This window comes from Malus sylvestris, chromosome 3, assembly GCF_916048215.2.
Source record: "Malus sylvestris chromosome 3, drMalSylv7.2, whole genome shotgun sequence".
Lineage (NCBI taxonomy): Eukaryota > Viridiplantae > Streptophyta > Magnoliopsida > Rosales > Rosaceae > Malus > Malus sylvestris.
This window is the reverse complement of record NC_062262.1, coordinates 23,166,281-23,189,513: the sequence shown is the minus strand read 5'-3', so window position 1 is coordinate 23,189,513 and position 23,233 is coordinate 23,166,281. Positions and strand designations below refer to the sequence as shown.

General features: G+C 34.2%; 1 protein-coding gene across 1 annotated transcript; it reads left to right on the top strand.

Annotated features, from left to right (window-relative positions):
* The first annotated feature begins 3,320 nt into the window (after positions 1 to 3,320).
* LOC126614586 (cyclin-dependent protein kinase inhibitor SMR9-like) lies at positions 3,321 to 4,711 on the top strand. Its single transcript, XM_050282232.1, has one exon. The coding sequence runs from the start codon at positions 3,866 to 3,868 to the stop codon at positions 4,274 to 4,276; it is 411 nt and encodes a 136-aa protein (XP_050138189.1). The 5' UTR covers positions 3,321 to 3,865; the 3' UTR covers positions 4,277 to 4,711.
* Positions 4,712 to 23,233: the final 18,522 nt, after the last annotated feature.

Sequence of the window (23,233 nt, the reverse complement as noted above, 5' to 3'; positions counted from 1 at the left end):
GATTCATATTTAAATAGTAACATGAACATGAAACTCCATTGACCCATGTTCATAATTTCACAAAACCAATCCCAAACAAATTTCTTGTATGCCATGACTTTGTCCAAGTATAAAGGGACACGTGTACAAATATTAAATTCCTGCATTTAGGATTCCCTGAAAAACACTGACATTAATTGTCTTGGAAATTTTCTAATAAAAAAAGGGGAAAAAAACAAGAGGGGCAGGGACAGCTCCACCATGCATGAATCAATCAATCAATCTCAGAAACCCTAATAAAAAAAGGTTGGCTTGCAGACAAAACAGCGAGTGACTATCATTCATCAACTAATTAGATAACTATGAAAATAAAATAATCATGAATTTAGTACCATTATATATCAATATATAGATAGAGTAATTTTGCAGTGGGTTAGTTAAATTGGTTTAAATAGCAACATAGAGTTTTAGAAGCTTGCGAAGCTTTCTTCTCGTTTAGTTCAAATTCTTTTTTATAACTATTTTGGAGTTACTACAACGAGATTAGTTGTTTCTTAGTGTTTCATTTTCTTCTCCAATGTTACCGAATATATATATATATATATATAATCGAAAGAATCTAAACTATTAACTGCTCCTTGGGTATTTGTAATCCCTAGGGTGCAAAGGAAATTAAAATATATTCATTCATCTCTTCCAGATCCTGCGTAAAGCGAAAGTCTTGTGCACTGAGTACGACCTTTATTTCTTTTATCTCCCAGATATTTTTCTCTGTTTATTCTATCTTTTTTCTTCATTTCTTAGCTTGGCGGGAGAGAAATTCAAATGTTAATTTTATTAATTAAAGATCTAAGCTTTATTTTTTATATACTGAGTACTGACCCAGTGATTTATAAGATTTGACTTCTCTACAGGTATATGTGGGATATATAGGAAACCTGAATTCAAAAACAAACAACTTGCAAGCATAGGTGAATACTGATACGAATTATATATAGAACAACTCCCTATGCTAATGAGATATTTTTAATTTTTAGGTAACCGGCCCATTCATTTTCATTCATACTCATTTATTCTCATTCCCTTACCGTAAGTAAAAATTACTCTAGAGGGAATCACATTGGACTAGCCCCCCACAACAGCTTAGTCACTAACTAGATATCGAATTAAACACATAAATAATTCATTATTAACAATCATATAAGTTGAATTTAATATATCTCACTTATAAGCAGGAAAAATCCAAGGGGTTCTATTAGATCCCGGGATCCTAAAGTCAAGAAATACATTGGGGAATGTCGCAGGAGGCTATTTGTTATGGGACCTCACCTAAGAATACGCACAAATTGTTTGATGCAATTCCTCTTAGGAAAAATTATGCATGCCTTAACAAGTGGTGCTCAACAAGCCTTGGGACAAGCCTCGGCAACACGCCTTGGCAAGTGATGCTCGGCATCAAGCCTTGGAAGATATTAATAGAACCAGGTAGATAATGCATACCAATTGCTTGACTAAATGCCTCACTGAGTTTACATTGAGACCCCATGAGTTTAGAGTCCTAAATTCGTAACTGCTTATAAGTGAAGAGAAAGAGATCTATATTTTAACCATTTCCAAACCTAATACAATATGTAACCCTCCCTTCACCCCATAATTAAGCCAACTAGCTCATATTTTTTGTTCATTTTTAACAAGTTTGTTAGAGACCTTAGTTTGATTTATTTTCGCATATTTCATTTTGAATCTCTTCACAAAAGGTAAAAGTTGGGTATCTCCGTGTTTTCATATTATTGATAGTAGACCTAATTTTTTTTTCAATTTAGACTTTTATTTGATATATTTGTATTATTATTAAAATAATAATACAAACGATATTTATATTTTAATTTAATTAAAAATAGAGGTTTTGAACTCGAAACTCAACGTTTGAAGATGATATATCAAAATTCGTATTTGAAAAGTAGTTACTTTTTGTCAACCAAAGAGGAAATATCAAATATACCTTTTTAACTTTGGTAAAATAAATTAAGGTTGTAAATCAACTTGATACAAAACAATTTGAGGGACTAGTTTTCGACTCATTTTGGCTTGTTCGAGCTAAGTTCATCAAAAGTAATAGTTGAACTCAAACAAAATATTATGCTTGTTCAAAAATTGAGCCGAACTTGATGAGCTTTGACATATTTGATATAAAGCCCGTGAGCAGCTCGTATGTTTTTATGAGATAGCTCACGTTCACCTGGTTTATTTAAACTTAACTCATAGAGGTTAGACATTTTAACTTATAATTAACCTTCTTCGGATTGATAACAAAAATATCTATGGAGTACATCTCTTTTAAGACACGTCTTACTATTATGTTTATTTGTACTTGCTTGATTAATTTTTCAATGTTCATTAAGTAAGCAAAATTAGATTCGACAGTTGAGTTGAGTTAAACACAAGCTCGACCGAGCACAATACACAAACGAGCCGAACTAAGTTTTTGTAATTAAACTATATGCAAAAGACTATAGGTTCGTTTGGAAGTGCATTTAAAATAACTGAAAGCGCTTTTTGTGAAATTGATTTTGAGTTTCAAAAGCACTTTGAGTACTTTTTAGAAGAAACACTAGATATGTGTGTCTTGCAGGGAGTATTTAAAGTATTTTTCTATGATCTAGTTGGATTTTTACTAAGGGTTGGTTTAAAAAAAAAATTCACCAAAATCGCTTTCAGTTATTTTAAAAGTACTTCTAAATGAACTTCATACAACTTAATTAGTTAAAAGCATTTTCCCGAGTTAGACTCTCCTTGCCCTTGTATTGCTATTATAAAAATAAAAAATAAAAAATAAAATCTACTTTTAAACCTACTCGTTCTTCTAAATGGAATAGTGTTCACAGAATTAAAAGAAGGAAAACTAAAATGAATAAGGAAGGCATTATGTAATGTTATTCATACCATGTTTTTATATTATTTTATGTGGCATCTGATATGAATAATCACATCATTTGAAAAATTTGCAAAACCCAAAGAAATAAAGGAGAAAGACTCTTCATATACCACAATCATTATTTAGCTAACTAGTTTTTCTTAATTATTAGTTTATTAAATAATGAATTAAATTTAAAAATCTGATTAATTCAAAATTTGTGGCTATTCACATTAAATGCACTTACAATTGTATGAAAATGTGGTAAAAAAAATATAAGACGAATAACATTAGTTTTTGTCCCCTTACCGACTCTGTTTCTAGCCTTTGCTTCGGGCAGCGGGCAGCCTTTGCCCGAATTATCTATCTCTCAACTTCTCAATCAATATAAAGCCCTATCAGCAACATATGTATTCATAAGTGTTAGATCCCACCTCTTCTGCTCCCCCTCCATCCTTTTTCTAGGGTTTTATTTAGGGCTTTTCAACTCTTACAGAGGTGGGTTTTCCCCCTCCTCCTACCTTATTCACTCCAATAATCCTCTATCTTCTGTGTTCCTTTTTCCTTCCAAAATATAGTAGCTAGGGTTTTTAGTATTACTGCTAATTAACCAGATTGCCTTTTTTTTTTCTTCTGCATCTTAAAAAATATATCAGGTTTAATTTTGTTTTTGTGCCTGTTTTTTTCCTTTTGTGTCAGAAATTGTCTGAGTTGCGTCTCCATGCTTAGTGGGGTTTCTTGATATGGTAGGTAGTTGTAAGGTTTGATTGAAAAGGCTTTGTTTCCAAAGGCGTGTTTGATTATTTTCAGCTTTTTGGACACTTTTCCAGTCAAATTTTACTTGCTTTATAAAGCATCCAATATATAGGGTTTAGTTTTTCTCTACTTGTTTGTTGAAGTTTTTTTTTCTTCTCTCTTGCTTCTTGGCCACCTTCAAATCCTTCCCCAATTCTTCTTTGCTCTCTTCAACCAATGACTCCGTCTGCAAGAACAAGATCAAAGACAAAAACGACAAGAGAGGCCAAAACAAGAACTCATTTCAAGAAGAAGCTTGGCCGGCCAAAGACTGCTACTCGTCAAGATATTGCAACTCCGACGACTTCGCCTTGGAATTCATCCTCCGTGGTCTGCAACGATGCTCCGAAGATTGAAGGTGGCGTAGATGATTTGGAGGCTGTTGACGATGTCTCTACTACAAGTGCCTGCTCCACACCGAAAGCTCAGAGATTTCGGATACCGGAGATTTTGACCTGTCCACCGGCGCCTAAGAAGAAGAGGGTGATTTCATCAAACTTCTTGTTTCGGAGATCTCCAATCGCCTTCTTTGCTCCGCCGGATTTAGAGCTCTTCTTCTGCTTTGCAAATGGCGGTATTTCAGTTTAAATCAAACTTTGTGTTACATTTCGTGGAATATATACATAAATAATCTCCGTAGAAGGTTGTTATCTTTACCATCAAATTAGTTTTAGTTTAGTCTCATGGGATGAGATTTTGAGTTGGGAGAAAGCAAATTATTGGCCCTTGCTTTTTCTTTGCCAACTATCTAAGTTGGGTTTTCAATTTCTAGGGTATACTAAGCAGTAATTAAATTAGCTGGGGCTGTCCAACTAATTCATTTTAGCCTTTTTTTTTTTTTTTTTTTTTTGCTTATTTTTTAATGTATTGCTGACCTTTTGAGTTTGGTGAGTGAAATGTAATGGAAGGGTTTGAAGTTTGAGTGTGGTTTGTTAAGTCAAATTAGTAAGAGAAGCATAGACACTTCTTTTATTGTGTGTAAACCCTTCTTAAGTTAATGAAGATTGAAAGTTTATGTAGCCATTTTTAGTATATCTTTTACATGTGATATTCTATGATAAATTTTTTTAAACTGTAGACCGTAAATTCGAACTTTAAGTGCAGATCGAAAAGTACATTCTATCCAACTTAGTTAAACTCAAGTCCGCATGGTGCAAATTATTATGAATATGAAGGGGATGTTTGGGTACATTATTGTATCAATATATTGCATCATGACATACCGCTTTGGACGTTGGATTCTTACGGAGAGGATATAATTTTGAAGTGATCATTTCTTCAAAATTCAATTTGTGGGTACCTCTTAAACCCCACTAACTAATCATTTGGCACCACTATTTGTAGTCTAACAAAATTATATACTCTATATTAACGACTAATTGTAAACTGATGAGGTCCACCATTCTGATGGAAAAACTAGTGATCAGTCATCTATCTTTTTACTGTAAAAGAGTACTTCCACCAAATGCATGTCTTCCCTTCCTACATCACTTTTGGAATGCAGCAAGGAGAATATTTCAGTACTTGTGATTTATGGATGGATAATATTTTCCTCATTCCCGGCTGGCTAATTTCGTATCATATTTTTTAGAAAAATTCATTTAATTTGAAGTTTATTAATTTATATAAATAAAAGCAATTAATTTGTATTATTACAAAATATTACTTGTTACCATATTCGTTTATTTGTTTGACACTTGTAGAAACTAAACATTTCTACAAATCAAATTTATTGTTTTGCAAAATAATATCAAAATCACCATAAACAAAATAATTATGGGTGTAATTCTTATTATACGATGAAGTGATGCTCTATAATGAGAGAAGTATTGTCATGAATGTATTATGTGGTAGGAATTAAATAATTTATAAACGTAATTTCTGTATAACACAAAAAAATAATACTAGGAAGATCAAAATTTTAAATCAAATTTAAAAACCAAACGATGTGTCACTAATAAAAAATAAGCACGTTAATTAACACTTAAGTTATAATTCAATCATCAACGTTCATATTATTTAACTTACAAAATTTGATTTAAAAATTTAATCTCTTTAATACTATTTAATATAAAATAATAATTTATATAATACTTATTATACGGTGAAATGATGCTCGAAAATGAGAGAAGTACTGTCACGAATGGATTATGTGGTTGGAATTATATAATTTGTTAACGTATTTTCTGTATAATATAAAATACTGCTTGCATAATAGCCTAACAGGGACACAAAGGAACTACGACTGTGTGTGTGTGTGTGTGTGTATTGGTTTGGTTTTATATTGTATATTCAACGGTGAGATCATGTTGTCAGACACTTGGGTCTGAGCTGAGTCCGACATAAAACAGAGAATCCAATGAAGGGGCTCGTGCGGGTTCGGATCATTTTCACAGTACAGAATCTCAAGAAATTTCTCATCATTTTTTTACCTGTACACTTTGTTACTTTGTGCTTCATTATAAGACTGTAAATCGATTTGGACACTAAGTACTGGTTTGGTATTGAGATGTTTTTATAAAAAATGGGTATAAAAAAGTTGAGCTCAAAAAGATGTTTGGTAAACACTTAAAAACAGCTTATTTTCACAGTTTTTTATGAAGAAAAAAAAACTAATAATGTGAAGCAGCAAAAATAAGCTTATTCTCACAGCACAGCAAAATCAATTTTTTTTTGCAAAGCACGACAATACCAAATCAACCCTAAGAAGTGGGGTTACTCTCTCTTCTACATTACTTTGTCGTTAGTAATTAATTAGTATTATAGTTTAATGATTTTTTTTTTTTACTTAGAATGTACAATATGGTGCAGGTTAAAATTTAAAACCTAAATCTTTAGCTTACAAAATTTAGGTTCTAACTCAGAAACAATTTTTGTCACATCCCGGCCCAGGCCCCCACCACATCCCGGGCTCGACTCCGCCTTAGCACGATATTGTCCACTTTGAGCCCCGACCATGCCCTCACGGTTTTGTTTATGGGAACTCACACGAAAACTTCCCAGTGGGTCACCCATGGGATTGCTCTTCCGCGAACTCGCATAACTTTGGAGTTCTGATGGAACCCGAAGCCAATGAGCTCCCAAAAGGCCTCGTGCTAGGCAAAGATGAGAATATACATATAAGGCTTACAGAATCCACTCCCCTGGACGATGTGGAATGTTACAATTTTTATCATTTAATAATTTTAGCTTAAAATTTTAGACCAAAATTATTAAATAATGATTTTAACCTAATTTTTTGGATAATTTTTTTAAATGAGACTTTGGATGCGGTCCCTAGTTATGAATATTCTTTAACTGAAACCTTGTTGGTTTTCAATTTTTGATCAAAGTCCCTGAAATTAATATGATAATTTATTTCTATGTACGTTACTATATTTTTTAAATTAAAATTTGAAATTTATAGTTGTTTATATTAATGAGATTTTAAATAAAAAATCATAATTTGTGGGATTAAAAATATTAAAATATAAATATACTATTGTGTGTGTGTGTGTATATATATATAAACATGGGTACATTCATCAAAATTAACCAAAAAAATATTGTATCAAAACATGGGTACATTCTTCAAAATCACAAAAAAAAAAAAAGATATTAGGCTTAATAAAATTAGTAAATTTCTTCAATTAAACGTAACATGGATACATTCTCAAATCAAAGAAAAAAGAATGTACCCATATAATTAAGTTTAAAAATGGATTAGAAAAAAAAGGGTACATTTTACGTATAAAAAATTGGTATATTTAAGAATGAGTACATTTTAAGATTAAAAATTTGAAAAAAAAAATACATGAATGGTACATATAATTAGCATGGGTACATTTAGCAAAATAAAAAATGAGTACATAAATAAATAAAATGGGTACAAATACAAATAAAACTTTATAAAATATGGGCACAAAAAGAAATTAATATATGGGTACAAATTAAAACTGAAAAGGAAATTGGAACAAATTAAAAAAGGGTTGCAAATTAAAAACGAGTACAAACTAAAAATAAAAATATATGATAAAAAATTTAGTCATAAATATAAATATACTAATTGTAACATTTTTAACATTAAACGAATATATTTAGAAATAAAAATATTTTATTATTAAAATAATTAATGATGTTATTAATAATTTAATACCAAGCACCTTGATCAAAAATTAAAAAAAAAAAGGTTTTAATTAATGGAGTAGTAAAATGAAGGATGATAATCTAATTTCTCTTTTTTTTTAAAGGCCCAGATCCCGCTCCCCACCCCCACGCCCCCCCACCCCTCCCAATTCCAACGCCCAATCCCAATTCACCCATCCGTCAACTCCCCAATTCCACAATTCCTCAATCTCTAAATTCTCAATTTCAATTCCATATTCCAATTATACCCCAATTTCATACCTCAATTTGTTTTAAAATTCTCCATACCACCACAATTTGTTTCAAAATTCAAGCAAGTTTTTGGTATTCTAATCCAATTTCAATTGAATTATATTAGACATTGATGGAGATTTATAGTCTATTATTGATATGTTTTATGTTGTTGGTTAATTGATATGCTGGAATTTGGATAGTATTTGTTTGTTGGTTAATTGATATATGTTTTTATTAATTGTATCCTAAAGATTTCACGATTGAGATAGATTGGCACTTGAAGATGAACTTGATATTTATATTCAATTTGCACGTTCTGATAATGATTTTTCTCAATTGTGGAGGATCAGTGATCTTGCTAAAAAAAAGTTGGAGAAAGGGTTGCATCAAACATTTGCATTATTGTGTTGACTTTGGTTTTACTACTACAACTACTTCAGTGGAGATGACATTTTTTCGGTATGAATATCATTAAGGGTCTACTCTGCAACAAAAGGGACATCAATGGTTGAGTAACAGCTTAGTTGTCTACATTGAGGAAGATGTTTTTTCTTGTATTTGTAATGAAGCTATCATGGAATATTTTCAAATTATGAAACCTCGTCGTGAACGACTTAACTAGGATTTGGTAGCTTGTAATGTTGTTTTGAGTATGATGATGAATGAAATGTATTATCATTTAACTTTTCAATGTTATTTTTTGTTTATAAATTTTTTGATCTTTATCATTGGGATCCTTCAAGTTTAAATTTTGGATCCCTCCCTCACTACTCAAGGCTGACAAGATCCAAGTTAATCCGAATCCTTTTTTACATCCTCCACAGAGAAATTAAAAATGTTGTCATTACGTGTGGACATATAGGGTGAACCATATTTAGTTAATGTTTATACTTACATTTTAGGGACACCTTAAAAGTGAAAAAATGGAATAATATTGTCGTACGTGTGGGTTTGACGGAAAGGCAGTAGGATGAGGAGGCAGGTGGGCATTGGAATGAGGAACTAAAACAAGGATTATCATATGGTCCCTTAATTATTCTACGTAGAAATTGCATCTCTCTCTCTCTCTCTCTCCCCCCTAAAGTGGAGAGGTTAATCTTTCAAATCCAATGATGCATGCAGTATCAATCTTCTTCTATCAAATACCGACTTTATAATTTCATCATGATTTATAAAAGTAAAATTATAATATTATTAACATCTCCAAACTTTTCTAGAATCCGAGGTTGCCCCACCTTTCACTTTTGGGTCAAACTGGTTATACAGCAGCAGTGGCAATACTGCTTAAGATTCTTTGTTCGACTCCTTAATTACTTCTCTCTAACCAGTTTAATTTGATCGACTGACAGATGTTCCATCCTCTCATCTCACGCTCAAAAACTTGCCACCATGTACAAACTTCTCTTTTATCCTCTCCTTGGGAGTAACTTGCATGCAAGCACCGGAGACCATCCATGCAATAATTTTTTGTGCAGCACTAAGAGATAAAATTAAGAGAAGTGTGCATAAGGCAAAAAGTGATTTACAAAAATCACTCACCTTTGGATAAGTAATACACCTTTGAGGTTAACATGATTGGGTTCAAATCATGATAAAATTAATCCATGTTTCTACCTTATATATGAGAGAGACTTTTAGGTTTATACTAAACACCTCCTTACAATTTCACTCAAACAACAACCCATGTATTTGTATTTTGGAAAAATTAGGTTACCATCCTTCGTTTTGCTACTCCATTGATTAAAACCTTATTCATTTTCAATTTTTGATTAAGGTCCTTAGGTTTTAATAAACGCTATTAATTATTTCAATAATAAAATATTTTGTTTATTTCTAAATACATTCATTTAGTGTTAGAAACGTTACATTTAAATATTTATATTTATGGCTAAATTTTTTATCATATATTTTTATTTTTAGTTTGTACCCATTTTTAATTTGCAACCCTTTTTTTAATTTGTAGCAATTTTATTTTCAGCTTTTGTACCCATATATTAATTTCTTTTTTTTGCCCATATATTTTAAACTTTTATTTGTATTTGTACCCATATTTTTTAAATTTATTTGTACCCATTTTTTATTTTGCTAAATGTGCCCATGCTAATTATATGTATTTATTTTATGTTTTAAAATATATCAGTAGTTATTTTAAAAAAAAATATGTTAATAATTATGTGGGTACATTATTTTTTTGCTATAATTTTGTGAAGAACAATATTACTGACACACCCCGACCCGGGATGTCGACTAGGACTCCGAATCGAGCTGTGCTGGCCGACACCTGGAAGGTGATGAAGCCATAAAGTGTGATAATGATGTGAAAAATTGTGAATAAATTTAAACCTATGAGTGCCTAAATACCAAAGTGCACTGGTAAGCGGGAATGAACCCACTTCACACGTGACGTTAGAGCATAAGCAAGTACAGAAGAGTGAATTAAGAATCATACCCTTGAAATAGTGTCCAATACTATGAATCGCCACGAATCTTCGGCGATAATAAAGCTCAGCTAATAAAATCTGAAGGGTGAAGACAAGACAAGACAAGGGTGAGTGACCCTGTAAGTAAAATTTTAATAGAAACCATATAAAACATTATAGCCCATCGCTACAACACCTGTATCATTTCCAGAAAAATCATAAATATAACATAACACATCATCTCATTAATAATATCAAATAATCATGTGATTAATAACTCATACTAGCACGCAAGTCGGAGTCACCTAGGGTGACTTGTACGATTTACCCATATCTCATCACATATACTAGTTCATTACATATTTCATCACATATACTAGCTTATCACATATCTCATCACATATGCTAGCTCATAACATTTTCATCGCATATGCTAGCTCATCACATATTCATCAAATATGCTAGCTTATCACATATTCATCACATAAGCTAGCTCATAACATATTCATCACATATGCTAGCTTATCACATATTCATCACATATGCTAGCTCATCACATATTCATCACATAAGCTAGCTTATAACATTTTCATCACATATGCTAGCTCATCACATATTCATCACATATGTTAGCTCATAAGTCGGAATCACCTGTAGTGACCTGTACTACTTATCCATAGCTTAATAAGTATGCATGCACACGAGTCGGAACCACCTAAAGTGGTCTGTACGACATGACTGAGTGTAAATAAATACGCTCAAGTGCTACAATCACGTGAAGATTGCGAATAATCGCGGATCACCTACGAGTCGGAACCACCTATAGTGGTCTGTACGATAGGCCTATGCACCTACCTTGGATCCAAGGTGAGTGTAAGGTGAGGGAGGTGAACATCACTTGAAGGACTATGCCTTGGCCACAAACGGGAGCACTAACACCGGGGTGCAAGTTTATGAGCTCTCAATGTATCTCAATATAACATATACGATTTACGGGCAACTCGTACTACAGTGTCGGAGTTGCTTAAAACATGCATGTAGTCATGCCATAACTCCATCATTTCAACTAACACCATAAACTTACCTGAACTTACCTGGGTGTCCTGCGTTCACTTTTGCATTTCAAGTGTTCACAATAATTATGTGCAGGTAATATACATATATATAACCCATGATGCAATCTGATACTCAAACATGTCATAGCATTATCAATTATATACATCTATATATATATATATATACGGCATAAAATGCATAAGCTGTAATGCAGCATAAAATGCATAAGTTGTAACGCACTACTCTCGAACTATTTATTTTGGAAAATAATTATCGGTGATGGGCCCACTAGACACTAGTTTAATTAACTATCATTACTTACGTTTCCTTACTTCAAATTCTTGATTCTTCACACATTGATTTATGACCAACAATTAATCACCAAGTAGTAAGGTTAACCCTCACACTTTCCACCAATGTCCCTCACATTACTCAATTCCCTAACAAGACTATTACCTCAATTATTTAGTTTCACTTCTTGTATGGCTGTATCTAATGTCTCGTTAGACTGTCTACGTACCATAAACAGGGATCAAGTCATTCGTAGTTCACAATAGTATTTCAAAGCATTCATAGTAATCACAAGCAATAATCAATTCATGAACATTTATGGAATTGTCAATCATATATATATATATATATATATATATATATATATATATATATATATATATATATATAATACACAATAGAATGGAAAAGACCCACTGACCTAAGGTATGTGCTACGACTCCCTAGCACGCATATCGAGACATCATGAACCATCGTCGCCTATGACCAATTATCAAATTACATCTCAGAGTTCTACCGATAAAATACATAATTTACATAAAATGCATTCCTACGTAATTCAATTCAAAAGATCTGCATTAAGGATTTCCGATCCGTTGCTTCCAAAGATACACATTATGCTTCTAGAACAACATCTTAAGGGTTCATTATGATCCAACGGTCGGATCTCTGCCAATTGCCAAAAATCAAGTGGCGGTCAACATTTTATTTTATGAACTTACAATTTCAATTCGGGAAGATCCGTATGTTAGATTCACGATCCGTAAGCTTATATGGTTCTCAAATATTACGTACTATAACATATTAAAGTTTGGTGATGATCCAACGGTCGGATCGTTGATTGACCTATTAACGTAACGTAGAGAGTTTAGATTCCAACAATCAACCTACGTCATACCACTACCAAAACTGAACTCAATGCATCTAATTAGCCAAAGAATAACATCGATGGCCCCCTGGCCACACGCCGCCGCACTAGCCGCTTCGGGTGGCTGTCGACTGCCCCGGCTCGCCGGAAAATTCAATTATTTCTAAAAATTCTCAAAAATTACAGAAATGAAGATCTCAAGGAGTAGAGCAAACTTTATACCTGTGGCCAAGGTTAATTTGGCCTGGAAGAGCCCCAATTTTGCTAAAACCCATCGGAAAACCCTAGTTTTGGGTGCCCTCATTTTGGCTTCCAACTTGCTCCGACGCCTCCACCACTACCTAGGCTTTGTTCCTGGGTTCTAGATGAGTGTTCTAGTGGTGGTAATTGAAGGAGATGATTTCACGATTGATGGATTTCGAGCAAGGGTCTCACGGCACCCCCGTGGTTTATTTCAATGATTTACACCCAAGTCCCTTCCAAATTTGGGTGGAAATGGAAGAAGTGAGGTCAAGGGATGATTTCTAGGTGAAGAATGGGTGACTTTCGTTGGAAAAGTGGTGGAATCTAGCCGGAATTGGAACCAGGTCGAAACCGGTTTTGTTTTGGGTGCACCGGTCGGCTGGGTTGGGTGCTCCACACCCCCTCCTTTCTCTCCTGGTTCTTCTCTCCCATTCATCACTCTCACTCTCCTCCTTTCCTGATTGGGCAATGCCCTTCTTCTTTCTCTCCCTCTCCACCTCGCTGCCATCAGGCAGCCTTCCTCTTTTCTTCTCTTCTTTTTATTTTCCCCTTAATTTTTCTAACCCCTCAATTAGTAAAAATAACAATAACCATAAGAAATGAATAGAATAATGAATAACAACCCTTAAAAATTTATAAAATCGTAAAATTTAGGACGGTTTGTCACAATTACTCTATTATTGATTTTTAAGTATTTACTATATTTTAAAAATATTATTTGAATTTGGTTAAATTTCATAATTTGAGGGACATTAAATGCATAAATACATGAGTTAAATATCTTAAATGATGCTAAGGACCTCGATCAAAATATTTAAACAAACAAGGTTTTAATCTAACAATTAGGTTAATAAGGGACCAGAACCAAAATGACCCTTGTTTTTTATTAGTATACCCTAAAAATAAGACGCATCAACTATGTCATCCACTCATATATTAACAAGTGAAAAAAGAATCACATGACAAGTGTTTTAGATTGACATTAAAAAGAATCACACGAAAAAAGAATCACATGACGAGTGTTTGATACCAGTTTGGCGAACCTATATTCTTACCAGTATATTCGAGCATGCCGAATCCGGTGCACAACATCCAAAACTTCATAGTGATTTGTATAATATTGTCTTCGGGTTATAGAACTCGAGGTTGAGAGTGTTCCTTCCTAGGACGAAGTTGCTTGATTGAGGAGTTAGAAGCGCATTTCACCACACCCATCACATTTAAGACATTCACCCGACTGAGCTCGGTAACGAGTTGGCATGCCTGCATCAGCAATCAACCACCGAAGAACATGGTTAGCTCTTTAGTTACTTCGGCATCCGCGCTATGCAAAAAAATTATTAATTTTGGGTTTCACTTTTTGTGCTAGATACATAACTAAAGTAATTGTTTCAACATATATATATATATATATGTGTGTGTGTGTGTGTGTGTGTGTGAAATAGGGTAGAAACAAAAAGGTAAAGTCAATGCTTACAAATTTTCCTATTGCTTGTTTGCTCAATGACTTGTGGGGTGTAAAAAGTCTGGATTAAGAGAATCTGATTAAAGAGTATCCGATGCTTTGGTTAAAAGGAATGTTTATTAAAAGGCTAAATATGAACCCATTATGTTGTTATGAGGCATGCAGAATCTGGCAATCTGCTAGGACGGTGGGCCGAAGTGTATAAAGAATGCACCCCTTCTTGGGCTTATTAAAGCATAAAAATATCTTTTGATTGAGGAATTATTGTCTGATTGTAAAGTACAAATAATTCAACTATTAGTTTGGGACTTGTAATTCAGTTATTCAAGAATATTCACACTTATACTTGAGATATTGAGTTTGCTTCATTTCTATCTCAATATCGTAGTATCAAACAAAAAAAAAAAAAACCAAAAAAAAAAAAAAAAAAAATTCAATTACAACCTAACAGTATGCTCACATGCAGATATCACCTGTGCATCTGAGTTGTGCGCATGTTTTTCTCTGCTTATACTCACGAAGTATCCCCAATAATGACAGTACAATGACAAAAACACTGCCTACATACTATTAGTATTAATATGGTGGATATATGTTATCAATACATTGTCCATCCGCTTCATGCTCAAGCCATGTGTACAACCCAAGTGCGCGGGTGACCAAACATCTCTGCTCACAAGTTGGTCTAAAATCTTAACCATGCACAGGTTCTGAAAGAGAGTAAGAAAACGAATCATGAAGCATCGCCATCCATGCTGCAAAAGGACGGTGTAAATTAAAGAATATGCACACTTGAAATGTACCCTAAAGTCTAAAGAATATTTGCTAAAATTTGTGCCATCTTTTGTCTAACCTTGTTCAAGCAAAGCATGTATATGGTAGGGTGGGCAATCTTTAAAGAGTACTTACATTGTAATGGCGGGAACTAATTAAGCTTGCTTTTGTTCATTCCAAAATAACATATTTTTGTTTGCAAAAAACTATTGGGTTTAATGACATTATAATTTGTACTTTGTTGGAATAACAGTAAGTTTTAGGTTTCATTTTCATCGGTGAATTATGATGACTACTCACATGATGCGAGAACGATACATATTTATAGTGAGTTCGATTCTGGATTATAACCTCATTGTGGATATACTTATTGTATATGAAATAAGTAATTTGTATATATGTACCTTATTGTATATGAAATAAGTAATTTGTATATATGTGCCTGGCTAGTGTTTTTTATATATGATAAGTTGATACCTATTTCGTGAAATGGTATATGATCTTATAATACAAAAATTTGGTTATTATATTTGATGAAGAAACGGATCAACTCTTACTGTCACCTAAAAAATTAAAATAAGTAAAAATACATCCTAGAAAACACTACCTGACGTCGGCAGCTTGCTTGGTGCATGGTAAAGGTTATATTTACGTGCTTGGTGCTAATTAACATCTCTCTAATTGTAGACGTGAGTCATGTTGACCAGAGCTGAGTTTTTTCATCTGTATGGAAGTTTAGATATTTATTTCCGTAGTTTAAATAAATTTAATGTAGAATATTGTTTTATTAAAATAAAAAACCTCTAAATAGACAACAAAAAGTTTTTTTTCTCAATTTCTGGCGCTGGTTAATTGAAGAAAGTTGGGATTTCACTATAAAACTAATTTGTAATATGGGGAGTAACCCAACTTACTTATAAGCCTATGCAAGGTCCCTCCTCCAACCAATGTAGGATTCATTCTCAACACACGCCCTAATGTGTTGCAAATTTGGACAACACAATTCGGGTGATGTGGAGCTCGTGTGACTGTGGAACAACCTGCTCTGATACCATGAAAAAAGTTGAGGTTCCATCATAAAACTAATTGACAATATGAGGAGTAACTCAACTTACTTATAAGCTTATGCAAGGTCTCTCCTCCTACCAATGTGGGATTCATTCTCAACATGAATCACACGATGGTGACCAGCAGGAAACTGAAATGTCTCTGTGAGTATTCTCAACCCCCGAAAAAGTAGACTGTCGTGGCTAAGCCACCAACTAGTCCCTTTTTTAAAAAATAAAAAAAAATAAAAATCAGTGCCTAATTATAGAAGGATTCTCCTCCAAATTCCTTGCTTCGTTATCTGCAGATTATAAATACATAGTATATGCAAAAATGCATCCTTTGCTAAAATATGCCAGAGATCATTTTTGTCTGACTTTGCTTAGGTCTAGTGCAAAGCAACGGTTGAGGGGGCCGATGCATACCCCCAATTTGTAAAAGAGATCATCAAAGAAATCCAAAGTTAACCTAGGTTACTTTGGAACTTTAAAACCAAAGCAACATAAAATTTATCACTCAACTTTTTCTTGACTGTAACAGCTCATGAAAACTTCAATGATTTGTAGTGCAACCTTTTGTATCATTAGCTTGCTTCACACAGATCGTCTCGAATATCCACCATTTAGTTGGGACAACAACTTGTATGAAGAATTTACACATGCTATTATTTTATTGAAATATAACATTACGATGATGGTGAATTCGTTCTATGTAAGCTTTTATGCTTAAGTAACCCTAGGAGTTCTGAAATACTACCATAAAAGTCGGGTTTTTATTTGCCAAGCCCGAAAGGATTGAATCTAGGGCATTAATTTTCTTCGTAAACACATGTAGAACAGTTTGCAACATCTTAATGCATAACGATGAGTATTTAGTCATATAATAATTGTACCCTGATTCCTTCTTCCCTCACCACTCGGGCTAACCACAAGCGTTTGTACATATAATTTTTTCTAGACCAGTAATGTTTGAATAATGAGCTAAAAAATGAATGGTTCTTATATGTGGTTATATTACAGAGTGAGTCCATACAAATAGTTATGTTGTATTAACATCACCAGCTAGTGTTGAGACTTATCAGAACAAGGGGATCAAAGACGATATTTGAATTCACAATTGCATACCTGAGATCCTGAGAGAGGAATAAAGGTTACTAGTATATGATTTGGCTTTAGAACAAGCACTACAACGTAGGGATGGGTTCAAAAAATTGAAAGAAAAAAAAAAAAAAACCAAACTGAACATCGAACCGAAATAGAAAAAACAGAACTGAAAAGAAACCGAACCAAACCAAAATCATTTGGTTCGATTTCAATTTTAATGGTTCAGAAATCGAACTGAAGCGAATTGAATATATATTAATTTTATTTATATATTTATTTATTTATTGATGTTGGGTATTTATTTTTTATAACAATTCCAAGCCCATTTTCTAAACCCAAATGTGTTAAAAGCTAAACTTGTAACCCATGTTAACCTTCTTAACTACAGACCCTAACATATTCTTTTCTCCCTTTTTTTTCTTTCATCTCTTAGCCGTATCTTTTCTCCTTATTTCTTTTAGTTTTTTCCCTATTCTTTCTTCTCTCCCTCTTCTCACGCCCTCCTCCTATGCCGCACTGCTCGCAACCACCGCCAATTCTGACTGAGACCGAGATCGAGATTGAGACAGAGACAGAGATCGAGATCATAGGGACAGAGACCTGGAACCCATTAAAGAGCAGTATCTCCTCTCTAATATTTTTTATTTCATTTTTGCATTTGTTTGAGCAGCATTTCTGATTTTCGAGGGTTTGTTTTTTCAAAACGATAATCATAATCGTAATTACAAGACAAAGATGTTAATCAAAGAACTGGGTTCCTTTCAACGAAATTACTTTACAATAATAATAAAAAAAAATAACTAGGATATGATTATTGTTTTGCATCGCTGGAAGATGCGAGAGCAAAGCAAATATTGAGGCGTTGTTTAACCAACTGGTGGATGCCAATTTGATTAGTGCAAAATGTGCAATGGGGGGGTTGAAGTGAGAAATATTGAGGCGTTGTTTAACCAACTGGTGGATGCCAATTTGCATAATCTGTGTTTCGGATCCACGACGAGTTTACTTACTTTCTTCCCTTTTCGATTTCGGGTTGCATATAGGGATGGGCAAACGGTTATGGCTGGTGAGTAATCGCAGTTATATATTCATAATCGTTTATTCTTATACCGCATAATCGTTTATCCGTTGGGTAATTGCCCAAACGGTTATACCCATACCATAACTGTTTATAAACGGTTAACCATACTCATAACCGTGTACCCATTTAACTGTAATCGTTTAGTACCCGTTTACCCATTTATCATTTTTCAACCTGTTTATCTTTCTTTTTTACCATTTACTCATTTTTTCACTCATCTACGTGTTTTTTTAACAACTTAAAAATTAAAAAAGAAAATTTTGTCATAATTTTCTTTTTCTAACAATTAAACACCATTATAGGTACATTCATCATACATTTTCGCATTTTAATTTTTTAAGTCCTTATATCATTCCAATAATTGATATAATAGTCTACAGACGATATTTTTAACTGTTAACAATGAAGATAATATAAAATTTGCTAAGTATTCTTGACTTATGAAAACTGTTAAAAGACAATATTTTTGGGTTATTTAATTCAGAATGTAAAGTATTAACATAATATATATAATGGACCATGAAATTCAAAGTGGTTAAGGAAAACTATATTATAGTAGCTACATAAATCATGCACTATAGTCAATAGCATTGATCTAAGTTTTGTCCGATAGGGAACATGGTTTGTGTTAATTTTACATATATAAAATAAATGGGTAAACAGTTACCAGTTTATAACCGCGGTTAATACCCATAACCGCCCATTTAAATTTCGTAGGTAAACGGTTATACCCATAACCGTTTATTTATCTAAAAGGTTACCCATAACCGTAACCGTGAAATTTAAATGGATGAGTAATCGCGGTTACCCATAACCAATGTGTATTTGCCCATCCCTAGTTGGATATCACAATTCACGGGTAGGAATTAGGAATTTTGGATAGGGTAGGGGTGCAATAACATATATTCTCATACAGTTTGTGATTACAAAGGATCATGTTATAGTTAAAAAACAATTTTCAGGAAAAATCGAAACCGAAAAAAAAACTAGAATAAAACTAAAATGAACTGTAACTTCGGTTTGGTTTTGGGTTTTCGCAGAAAACCAAACTGAATGGAATCATATCCACCTCTACTACAACGAACTTGAATACGACTCAACAAAGGTGATTTCAAGATCCAAATTCAAACAATTATTAATGCGATACAGATTCCTTAGTGTATTTCGACTATTATGAAAGACATTTAACACCTTCTTTGTCAGATTCCTCAGAAGTAGAAGAGACATCATATCCTTAGCGTCAACATTAGTTTTAATCAATGGTAGTTTAACGCTCGAACCGCTCCTCCACCGCCTTGGACGCTATTGTTGTCCCCTCCATCCGAATTTGGTAGGACCCCTTGTATCAGATCACCCCATGACAAGTTAGATGCATCATCCTCTAGTAGAGCACATTCCATCGCCAAACTCATTAGCTTGAAACATGTCCATCACATTCCCTGCATCATCTCCATTCCCAGGAATGAAGTTTTTTATGTCAAAGGTTAAGTCCTCCTTACCTACCATGACCGCGCCTATCATAGAGATTGCTTCTTGTCAACTGAAAATTTAGTAACCCATGTAGTACTCTCTCCTTGTTGGCCACACCTCTTCTATGACTGCTCGCTCAACTTTTCTCATTTGCTTCCTTCAAAGCAGCAGCATTATGCTTCACTAGGCTAAGTCGCAAGCTAATCAAAGATTCAACTTGGCAAGATCTTACATTGGAACCGCAAACAGATGATGGATTGTTACTTGAAGTTCTAGGCAAATAAAGTGCCTTTTTTATGAATGACAACTTCTCTTTAGGAACCAAGGGCTGCCGACGTGAAGAATAGTAGCTAAGGTAGATTTATCCCTCTCTGCAGAAGTGGGCTCCTTCTTCAAGTTAAACCTTGCTAGCATCATCTCTTAGGGCATGTTTACCAAAGAGGAATGGAATGGTGGGAACCAGAATTGCACATATCCCCAACCATTCCAGCGTTTACCAAACCATTAGGAATCAAAATAATTGTGGGACCCGCATAAAATCAGGAATTCAACTCCTGAAATAGTCGGAGTCCAATTCTTGAGTGGAAGGAGGTATTTGAATTCCTGGAAATGGTGTCCATCAGGAATCCAAATTTTATACCGGTAATACCCTCAAACTCCAAAGTGAGAACGGTATCAATGTTTGCAGCCCTTGCGATCGTGATAGCTGGCCATAGGTGATGCCTTCAAGCCCTTGCTTAACAAGGCTCGCGTTCCCGACGAAGACCAAAGAAAAGGGAAGACGGTGGTCTCACGATCAAGGGTGGGTCAGCAGCAGCAGAGAAAGATGGGGAAGATAGGGGAAGAGAGAGAGAGGTGCTTGGGAAATTTAGAAATGGATGGGTCAGCACAGCAGTAGAGAGATAGGGGAGAGAGAAGACATGAAGTGATATTTTTTTTTGGGTAAATTACATAATACCCCCTTAGGTTTGAAGTCTATTACAACCTCAAACAACATCTTTAAAACATTTCACTTTTATACATCACGTACTATTTTATTTTAAAATAATACATCCGTTAGATTTTCCATACATTGGTCTGTTAAATGCTGATGTGGCTGCTACATGGCAAATTTTTTTTTTATATATTAAAAATATTATAATATTAACCTTATTAAAAAAAATAAAACCAGAAAAACTCGAACCCAGATCCCCTTCCTTCCCCCTCACCTCTTTGCAACTCTCATTTACAAAATCCACCGCTCTGCCCGCGATTCATCCCCATTGAAGCACTTTCATACCTAATTCTACCCACCAACCAACCCATTTACAAATTAGGAGATGAATAGCTAGAAGGATTGGATTTTAGTCATTATTTTACAGTTAAATTGCTTAAACGTCATAATAACAACTATAAAAAGTTTCAATCTTTACGAGAAAAATTACAAAAAAAAAACATATCACATAAATCCGAAAAGATTACTGTAATGAGATGTAAGAAAATACCTATGAAGGCAGGCCTTATGTGAGGTGGCGTTGAGAGACGCACGTGTGAGAGCGAGTTCTCGATCATCAGCCAACTTCTTCAACTCTTGAGCGACCGCAAGATGGAACAGTTGCTGATGATTCTACAAGACGGTGCAGAGGTCTTTTCCGGGTCGGATATGCAAGTCGAGCGGCAAGTTGAGGCTTCTGAACTCGTAATGGCTCGCCCCGGCTTCGATGACGACGGTCAACGGCCTGAAGAAAGGATTGGCGGTCCGCGATTGGACAGCGGGCGGGAAGGAGGCGGTGGTTATGTGGAGCTTGAGGGTTGAGAAGGCGAGACAATGGTCCATCAACAATGGCTAAAATTTAGATTTTGAGAGTGAGAGTGAAAGTTGAGAGTTTTTTTTTTTTTTTGGGAGGAGAGAAGAATATATAGAGAAATTTGGATAGGGTTGTTGCAGTGGTTGAGTCAGGACGATGTAGGTGAAGCGGTTGGGAGGACGGTGTAGGCAAGGCACTAAACCTTAAAAACCACACCCGCATATCAAATTCCACATTTTACAGAGCAGAGAGAGAGGTTGAGGTGGGAACCGCGCTGAGGGGTGCTTGGGTGGATGGGTGGAGGGGATGGACGGACGGGAAGGAAGAGATGGGTAAGGGGGTGGGGGTGGGATGTGGGGTTGCAGGGAATGATTTCTGGATTTGGGTTTTTCTTTTTTTTTTCTTTTTTAAAATAGGATTAATATTATAATATTTTTAATGTATAAAAAATTATTTTTTTTGCCACGTGGCAGCCACATCAGCACAAATGTGGCAACCACGTCAACATTTAACAGACCAATGGATGGAAAATTTAACGGATGTATTATTTTGAAATAAAATAGTACGCGAGGTATGAAAGTTAAATGTTTTACAGATGTTGTATGAGGTTGTAATAGACCTCAAACCTGAGGAGGTATTATGTAATTTACTCTTCTTTTTTTCTTGAGGTTTATTTTATGTGGTAACTGGTAAGGATTGATGAAAGAATAAAAGTTACTAGAAAAAAAATAGTTATTTTCCCTACTGAAAAATGAAAGAATATTAGTTTTACTAAAAATAATTAGATATAAAATAAATTAGTTACAATAGGGGTATTTTAGTAATCACATTAATTTTCATTCAGATTTATATGAATTAGTAAACAGTTTATATAAATCAATATCATTCATACTCCGATTTCAGCCAATTTTAGTAAACATTTTTAACAAGAATTTGATTCTGATTCCACCTCATTCCAATTTCTCCTCAATTCAATTTCTCCTCAATTTAATTCCTCTTAATCTAATTACGGATTAGTAAACGAGCCCTTAAGCTTCTCTTGGAGCTAGACTTCTTGCCCTTGTCGTTCGCAATAATTTCACGCATCACATCAACTTCGAAGAGCTCGTCTCCATCAACTTGCATTAAGCTACCACCTCAGCTAGGGAGATATCCCTCGAATGGCGCCACATGGGACTCAACAACCTCCTCCACTTGGGTTATTCCTCCATAATGCATAAGGCGCGACATAATTTCCTCATATCTGGGACAACATCGATCTTTCTCACAAAACATCCATCTGTACATACAAGCAAGGATGATCAACGACTACACATTATGACTCGCAACAAAGGTGCAAAACGAGAAAATCTAGTAAAGCATAAGGTACAAATATTTACCAATATTAAAATTGCCACAAATTTGCATCATTGCAAGTTCATCAATTTCTCAGTTCCCACTGATCTCCAACGTGGCATTCCCCTACTGATGGTCGCCCATGCTCAATTCGATGAAGAGCTTGAATTGCTTTCAACTGTGTGTACTTGTCAAACTTGCTAATTTCGAAAAGTAGAAGAATTCTTGGAAAGTCAGCCACAGATC